The 7,482-nt window shown below is 50.4% G+C and overlaps 1 protein-coding gene across 1 annotated transcript; it reads left to right on the top strand.

The window, feature by feature from the left end:
• Nucleotides 1-944: 944 nt before the first annotated feature.
• Nucleotides 945-6,096, top strand: C7H20orf85 (chromosome 7 C20orf85 homolog). Its single transcript, XM_049776371.1, has 4 exons — nucleotides 945-1,012; nucleotides 4,470-4,551; nucleotides 4,861-4,962; nucleotides 5,935-6,096. Exons 1-4 carry the CDS (start codon nucleotides 945-947, stop codon nucleotides 6,094-6,096), a joined length of 414 nt encoding a protein of 137 aa, XP_049632328.1.
• Nucleotides 6,097-7,482: the final 1,386 nt, after the last annotated feature.

Here is a 7,482-nt window from a genome sequence, read left to right as displayed (position 1 = left end):
CCAGGATCCTCCTGCATGGCAGCTGATAGTTAGCCAGCGGGGCTCAAGAACCCCAGAATGCTCCAAAATAGGAACGAAGACCCCATTTTTGGAGCACAGAGGAGAAGCTGTCAGGAGCCAGAAGGAGGGTGCTAGAGAGAGCACTGCTTCTCTTATTAACCAGCTAAGAAGACTTTGGGGTACATCAACCCCTCAGCATGCCTCGCACAGCAATGCTTGGAAATTAAGACATTCCAAGCCTGGCCTGGCAGCTCCCAGACCCCAACACTGCTATTCAGTCCCCTTCAACAGGACGACCCAGGTTCAATTCCAGCATCCCATATGATCCCCCTGAACACTTCCAGGGGTAATCCTGGAGCACTGCTGGGTGTGGCTTCGAATAAAAAAACCAACAAGAAAACAAACCTCAGGGGGGCTGGAGCAATAGCTCAGTGAGGTGGACGTCTGCCTTGCACGTGGCTGGCCCGGGTTGGATTCCCAGTATCCCATATGGCCGGAGCACAGAGCTCTGAGCACAGAGCGTAACCCCTGAGCAATGCTGAGTGAGGCCCCTGAACTTAAAAATAAATAAAAACAAACCTCACCAAGCTGGGTGCAGGAAGGTGTGTGGGTGGGTGGGGGGTGTCTATGCAGTGGGCATGATGACCCACATTCCAGGTGCTAATTGCCCAAGGTGCAGAAGTGTGAAAAAGAGGGTTGACCCCGTGTTTTTCAGCACAGGAGCTTGGGGACTGGTGGGCTTGCAGGTGGGCGAAGGACGCAAAGACTTCAAGGCTGGCAGAGGGCCCCCGGGTACCTGAGCAGAGGAGGGCTGGCATCAGTGGTAACAGGAGACTCCATCCTCCAGGTGCTCCGCCCCCGCCCTTCGGCGTCCTGCGTTACCTGGCAACGGTCTCCCGGGTACCAGGAGACGCTCGGTGCCAGCTGGAGGCTCTGAGCGTGCCATGGCGCAGAAACCCATCAGTACCGCTGCTGCTGAGCGCATGAACCTGGTGGCCCAGGACGCGATCTGGTGACTCTGGGACCCTCTGGTGGCCGAGGGGGCGAGGGCTGGGTCAGCCTCAGTTTCCCTAGCAAGACCAGAGGAGGTTCCCAGCCTCCACTCTGTTGTCACAGCTTGGGGTTGGCACCTAAGCGCGTTCCCAGATCTTCAGCTCTGCTGAATTTCTTTACAAATAAGAGATATATTTCTTTTTGACCTTGATTTTTAGTTTGATTGACAGGGATGTGGGGACTTTACAAATCTTTCTGGACCACCCTGTTGGGAAATGGTTGAAATTTAGCCGTTTCCCAACAGATATTCTTTTGCCATCCCTGCCTTTCCTTAGCATTCTGCCCGAGTTTTAATCCTAGGGCTTCTCCAAGATGGGAAGCTGGCCACCGAGAGGCAAGTGAGCTGAGTTTAGTACCAATAGATTCCAATCACCTCTTCAACTTCAGTCTCCCTCTTTGCTTTTTTATTTTATTTTTTGCAACTTTTATCTATAACCTATAGATAAAAGATAGAGCTGGCGTGATAGTTCAGTGGCGAGGGCACTGGCCTTTCACGTGGCTGATCTGGATTTGATCCCTGGCACCATCTATGTTCCTTGAGTGATCCCTGAATGCAGAACCAGAAATAAGCAATGTAGGGCTGGAGAGATAGCACAGAGGTAGGGCATTTGCCTTGCATGTGGCCAACCCAGGAGGGACCCAGTTCAATTCCCAGCATCCCATATGGTCCCCCAGCCTGCCGGGGGTGATTTCTGAGCACAGAGCCAGGAGGAACCCCTGAGCACCGAAGGGTGTGGTCCAAAAACCAATCAATCAATCAATCAATCAATAAAGTTTTTTTTAAAAAAGAAATAAGCAATATCAGGTAAAACTAACTAAAAACCCTAAACAAAGATTTTCCCCCAACTTTCTCTTCTCCCAGTAACCTCTTCTTTTAATATGTAAAAACCCACCCTGATCACTAGGTCTTCCCCTCCTGGTTTTGGGAATGTTAGAATAAAGAAAGGAGTTCTGACTTTTGGGCTAGGAGTGAGAGCATGTGGCAGAGAAAGACCATGAGGCAGAAAGGCCATGAGGGAAAAGGCAGACTGACTCCGATTAATCCTTTGACTGGCTTGGTATTATTTCTCTGCCACTACCCTGCTTCATCAGACCTGACCACCAAAAGGGTTAGAAACACAGTGCCTGGGATGGTCTCACCAACTCGTGGATTTTTTGTTTTGTTTTGTTTTACAGAGCACCATTAGGTGTGGCCCCCAAACAAGAACGACTTGATGTTTTTCCTTAAAAAAGGGGGTGTGCCAGAGCGGTGGCACAAAAAATAGGGTGTTTGCCTTGCATGTCCTAGCCTAGGATGGACCGCGGTTCTATCCCCTGGCATCCCGTATGGTCCCCCAAGCCAGGAGTGATTTCTGAGCACAGTGCCAGGAGTAACCCCTGAGCATCACTGGGTGTGGCAGGAAAAAAAAAAGAAGTCATTTGATGTTTTTCCTTAAACAGGTATTATTTCTCTTAATATTTTTGTATTTATTTATTTATTTAGGGTATGGAGACACACACCTAGTGTGTGCTCAGGAATTATTCCTAGATCAATCACTTCTGCCAGGGCTTGGGGGACTAGGTGGGGTACCAGGGACCCATACAGGTCTGTCCCATGCAAGGCAAGTGCCCTAAATGCTGTCTTTCTTTCTAACCCAATTTTTATAGAAAACTTCACGCCACCCATGTTCATAAAAACCAGTATTATTTGGAATTATTTGCATGCTAGCATAATTTTTAAATGTTTATCTTCATCCAGGCACCCCAATAAAAAATTCTATTCGAAGCAAAGGTCTGTTCCCTCTACCTACAATGCCTTTTCCTCCATTTACCACCAAACTCTTACTCAACCCCAAAACCCAAGTCCAATGGTCCTTCCTAGGTGAAAAGAGCTGGTTAAACTCCTCTACCTTCTATTCTACTTCCTGTTGAAACACATCTGGTCCAGTGTGCCTTGAACTAGAAATATCCAACGCACACCAGCTTCAGACTTTTTCTACCACCCCTAAAGTAATGTTGCAATAAAGTTTACCTAATTTTTATAGAGCCAAGTCCTGAGTGCTGTTTGCACAATTCTGGGGAACCAGGACTTTTTTTGTTTGTTTGTTTGTTTTTGGGTAACACTCAGCAGTGCTCAGGGGTTACTCCTGGCTCTATGCTCAGAAGTTGCTCCTGGTAGGCTCGGGGAACCATATGGGATTCCGGGATTAGAACCATCATCCTTCTGCATGCAAGGCAAACACAATACCTCCATGCTATCTCTCCGGCCCCAGGACTTTTACTTTAATTTTGATTGGAGCCACAACCAGCAGTGCTCAGACCTTACTCCTGGCTCTGTGCTCAGGAATCGAGGAATCACTTTGAACTGTGCTCAGAGAACCCTATGGGATGCCGGGTATCAAACCCGGGTCAGCTGCATTCAAGGCAAGTCCCCTTCATGCAATACTAGTGTTTCAATCCCTGTTTTACTCCCTTTTCATGCTGCATGTACTTGAACATTGTAAACTCCGGATGCAATGGGGGGGGATTTGTGGCTCAGGATAGTATTTGTGGGGGAAAGGTCTGACTCAAAGGCAGCTTCTAAACAGTGAATTCAAAATGGTCACCAGGGGGCTAGAGAGATAGCACAGTGGGTAAGGCATGTCTTGCATGTCTTGCAGACCTGGGTTCGACCTTGTGGCCCCCAAGCCTACAAAGAGTGATATCTGAGTGCACAGTCAAACAGTCAGTAAGTCCTGAATATCACCAGGTTTGTCCCCAAAACAGCAGTATCAAAAAATGGGTCACTTTCATTTTCCAAATGATCTATCGAGACAAGACAAAGAGCACCAAGACAAGACACACCAAGATTTAATTAAAACAACCATCATGCAGAACACCCAGAAAAATTGCAACCAGTGATTCCAGAATCCGGGGTCTGTGTGTATATCTAAAAAGGGGCTCATTGAATATCAATAAATGATTAAATGTGTTTGTGAAACCCAACAAACCAGCTCTCTGTGGCACTGCCAGCCATGGACCGTTACAAGTTATAGAAAATAGGAATAAGAGAGAAAACAGGAAAACAGGGATCCATGTGTAGGAAAGGCAAGGCAAGGTTTTGGGTGGGAGACACAGGTCTGGGGAGTGGGGCAACTTTCAGGGAAGTTTCTAGATCAAGGTCCTGCTGTGTGATTTGCGGTGTTTGGTTCCTGGATCTCTGCTCTTCTGGACCCAGACCCCCATCTGGGGCTCACCCCCAGATCACATGTCTCCCCAGAAGGATTAAATGCCCATGGCTGCACTCCTGAGACAGACCACCACCCACCTTAGTGCCACCAGCTATGGAGCCACTGCTGGGCTTGGGGGGTATCCTCCTCAAATGTCTCCCCACTGTCCCTGCAGGCCTCCCCAAGACTCGCTCCTTTGACTTTGTTCTGGTACTTCTTCTGTTCCAGGAAATGCCTCTTGAAGGCCGAGAATGAAGCTCGTCGATCCTGGACCCAGAAATGGGGCTTCCTGGCCACCCCCCTGGAGGAGGTAACTGAGTGGGGGTGATGGCTGACTCGGGGGCACCCTGCGAAGGGGACCCTTCTCAAGTGAGCAGGCTGAGGGGTGCAAAGAGAGAGCAGGACAGGGGAGCCCTCGTCCACACCCTGCGCTTTTTTCCCCAGAGGGTCCACTCAGGATTTTGGCCAAGCCAGCAGGCGAGCACTGGGATATGAGCAATAAACCTCTACAGATGATGAAGAAAGACAGAGGGGGAGCCCAAGTGGCTAAAACCCATCTCCGGGGCCCACCCCCTTCCTCAGCCCCCTCTAAGGCCCCCTTCTCCCGATTCTGCCTCAGTTGCTGCAGGACACGGAGCCCACGTCCACCTCAAAGCCCAAGATCGAGCTGCCCAAGCACTTCTGCCTTCAGCCCGAGATCGCAATGGAGAAAATCATCAAGGTGGGCACAGGAAGGAGCCCCCAAAACTGTGCTCACTGGGGGACACCAAGGCCAGGTCCAGATGTGGGCAACTCTCAGCTTCTGTTCTCTGCACACAGGAGGGCCATGGTGTGTGGCCACAGGAGTAGAGACAAACGGGCGACCAGGGCCACAGACATTTGGGGAATGGGGGGCACAATGTGGGAAACGATGAGTCAGGTTCTCGCTGAGGCTGGTGGCTAGACCTCTGTTTTTTATTTCTTTGCGGGGTCCAAAAAGCAGAGGATGCAGGGAAGGGTCCAGTGTGGGAGTTTCTGGGGAGTCCAGCTCAGGGGCTGCAGGAAGTAAGGAGGCGAGAAGGAAGTGAAGGAAAAGGATGAAAGGAGGGAGGGAAGGAAGAAGGAGGGAGAATGAGGGAAGGAAGAAGGGAAGGATAAAAGGAAGGAGGTCAGGAAGGAAGAAACTAAAGAAGGAAGGAGGAAGGAAGGAAAGAATGAAGAAGGGAAGAAAAGAGTGAGTAAGGAGGTAGGAAGGAGAAGGAGGAAAGGAAGGAGGGAGAAAGGAAGGAATGAAGGATGGATGAAGGAAGGGAGGAAAGAAGGAGGAATGAAGGAAAGAAGGATGAAGGAAGGAGGGAGGAAGGAAGATGGGAGGAAGGAAGGAAGGAAGGAAGGAAGAAGTTAGAAAGGAGGAAGTGAGGGAAGAAGCTAGGAAGGGAGGAAGGAAGGGAAGAAGGGAGGGAGGGAGGAAAAAAGGAGGGAGGGAAGAAGTAAAGAAGAAAAGAAGGAACAAGGAAGGGAAGAAGGAGGGAGGAAGGAGGAAAGAAGTTAGAAAGGAAGGGAAGAAGGGAAGGAGGATGGGAGGAAGGAAGGGAGGAGAGAAGGAAGGAAAGAAGGAAGAAGGAGGGAAGGAAGCTGTGTGCAGCCCACACGTGGGCCTCATGGACCTTGCATCCTGCCTGCGACACCCAGCCTGTCTGTACTTCTCTTCCAGATCCTTCCATCACCCCCTGTCCCCAAGACCACCCAGGGCTTCATTGGCTGGAGGTCGGGTGTGCCAGGCCTGAATGCGAGTCTGGAGTTGGACTCTGAGATCCGGAGCTGCAAAGGGGCCTACGCCAAGCAGCTGGGCTGGCCCGAGCAGGGCATCCACTGAGCAGGCGGCTTCCCTCCTCCCAGGAGGCCTCCTGCCGTTCTTGCCGGCCCTTCTCACTTCCTGAAGGTTCTTTGAAGACGTGCTTTGGCTAAGCAGTAAAGAAGGTAACAACAGATTAGCAAGCATTTCTTTTCTCTGCTTTGGGAATTTCTGTCCTTATTCTGATGTGATTTTAGTTTGAAGATATATGTGTAGGTCCTTTGGTATCTTTTCTGGTGTGTGTGTGTGTGTGTGTGTGTGTGTGTGTGTGTCCATGTTGCCAGGGAAAATAACAGCCAGGCGCATCCCACAGAGGAAACACTTTACTTCTGTTAGGGTAGCTGAGGGTTTAGGGGTGGTGCTGTCATTGTTACCCCCAGCAATGGGGGGGCACCAGGTTGCACATACAGTTAGGGGACCTATAGAGCTGGGTTTGGGTGAGGACCCTAAGCTCTCCCCACCCACCCCCCAGAGGAAATGTCCTTTTTCTAGATGCACCACTCTAGGGAGTGGCAGAGTCATGGGTAGGAAGAAAACGGGTGAAGTGGGGTCTCTATTTCCTTGAAGACTGACTATTAGATCTCTAAGCAGCCTCCACACCCAAGATGGGAGACAGTGGGGAATGGGGGCGGCCATAAACGGAGATGCAGGTTAGGGACGGAGAAGGCACTTTGCCAAGGTTTGGGTAGGAAGTGACGTCAAATCCTTGACATGGTTCCAAATCTGAGTAGTGACCCCAGCTGGCACTCCCGGCATACACTGCGTGAAGCCATGGGCACTGGATCTTTCTAAGGGGTCCTTCCCAGGATTGCCCGAGTAGATGTGGAAGGAGGAAAGTTTGCGATCAGGGCTGAGAATGGGAGCTGGAAGGGAATCTTCGGGGTGCGGGACATATTTGAGGACTGTGAGGAGGGGACAGATGTCACTGAGCCATGGGGCTTTCAGTGGCTACTTCTCTTTCACCAAAGCACATCAGAATGTTCTGAGTTGCCTATTCTGGGCGATGCGTGTGGAATTGGTCTTTCTTTGTTTGGTTTTGGTTTTGGTTTTTTGGGCCACACCCAGTGACACTCAGAGGTTACTCCTAGTTATACGCCCAGAAATCGCTCCTGGTTTGGGGAACCACATGGGATGCCGGGGATCTAACTTCCATTTGTCCTAGGCTAGCATCGGCAAGGCAGATGCCTTACTGCTCCACACCACTGTTCTTGCCCCCATTTTGTTGTTGTCATTTGTTTGTTTGTCTTATGGTTCACAACCGACTGTGCTCAGGGGTTCCTCCTGGCTCTGTGCTCAGAAATTGCTCCTGGCAGACTTGGGGGACCATATAGAATCCGGGGATCAAACCCAGGTCTGTCCTAGGTCAGCTGCGTGCAAGGCAAATGCCCTACCTCTGTGCTACTGCTC

This window comes from Suncus etruscus, chromosome 7 (assembly GCF_024139225.1).
Source record: "Suncus etruscus isolate mSunEtr1 chromosome 7, mSunEtr1.pri.cur, whole genome shotgun sequence".
NCBI classification, from domain to species: Eukaryota; Metazoa; Chordata; class Mammalia; order Eulipotyphla; family Soricidae; genus Suncus; species Suncus etruscus.
This window is presented reverse-complemented; position numbering and strand designations above follow the sequence as displayed.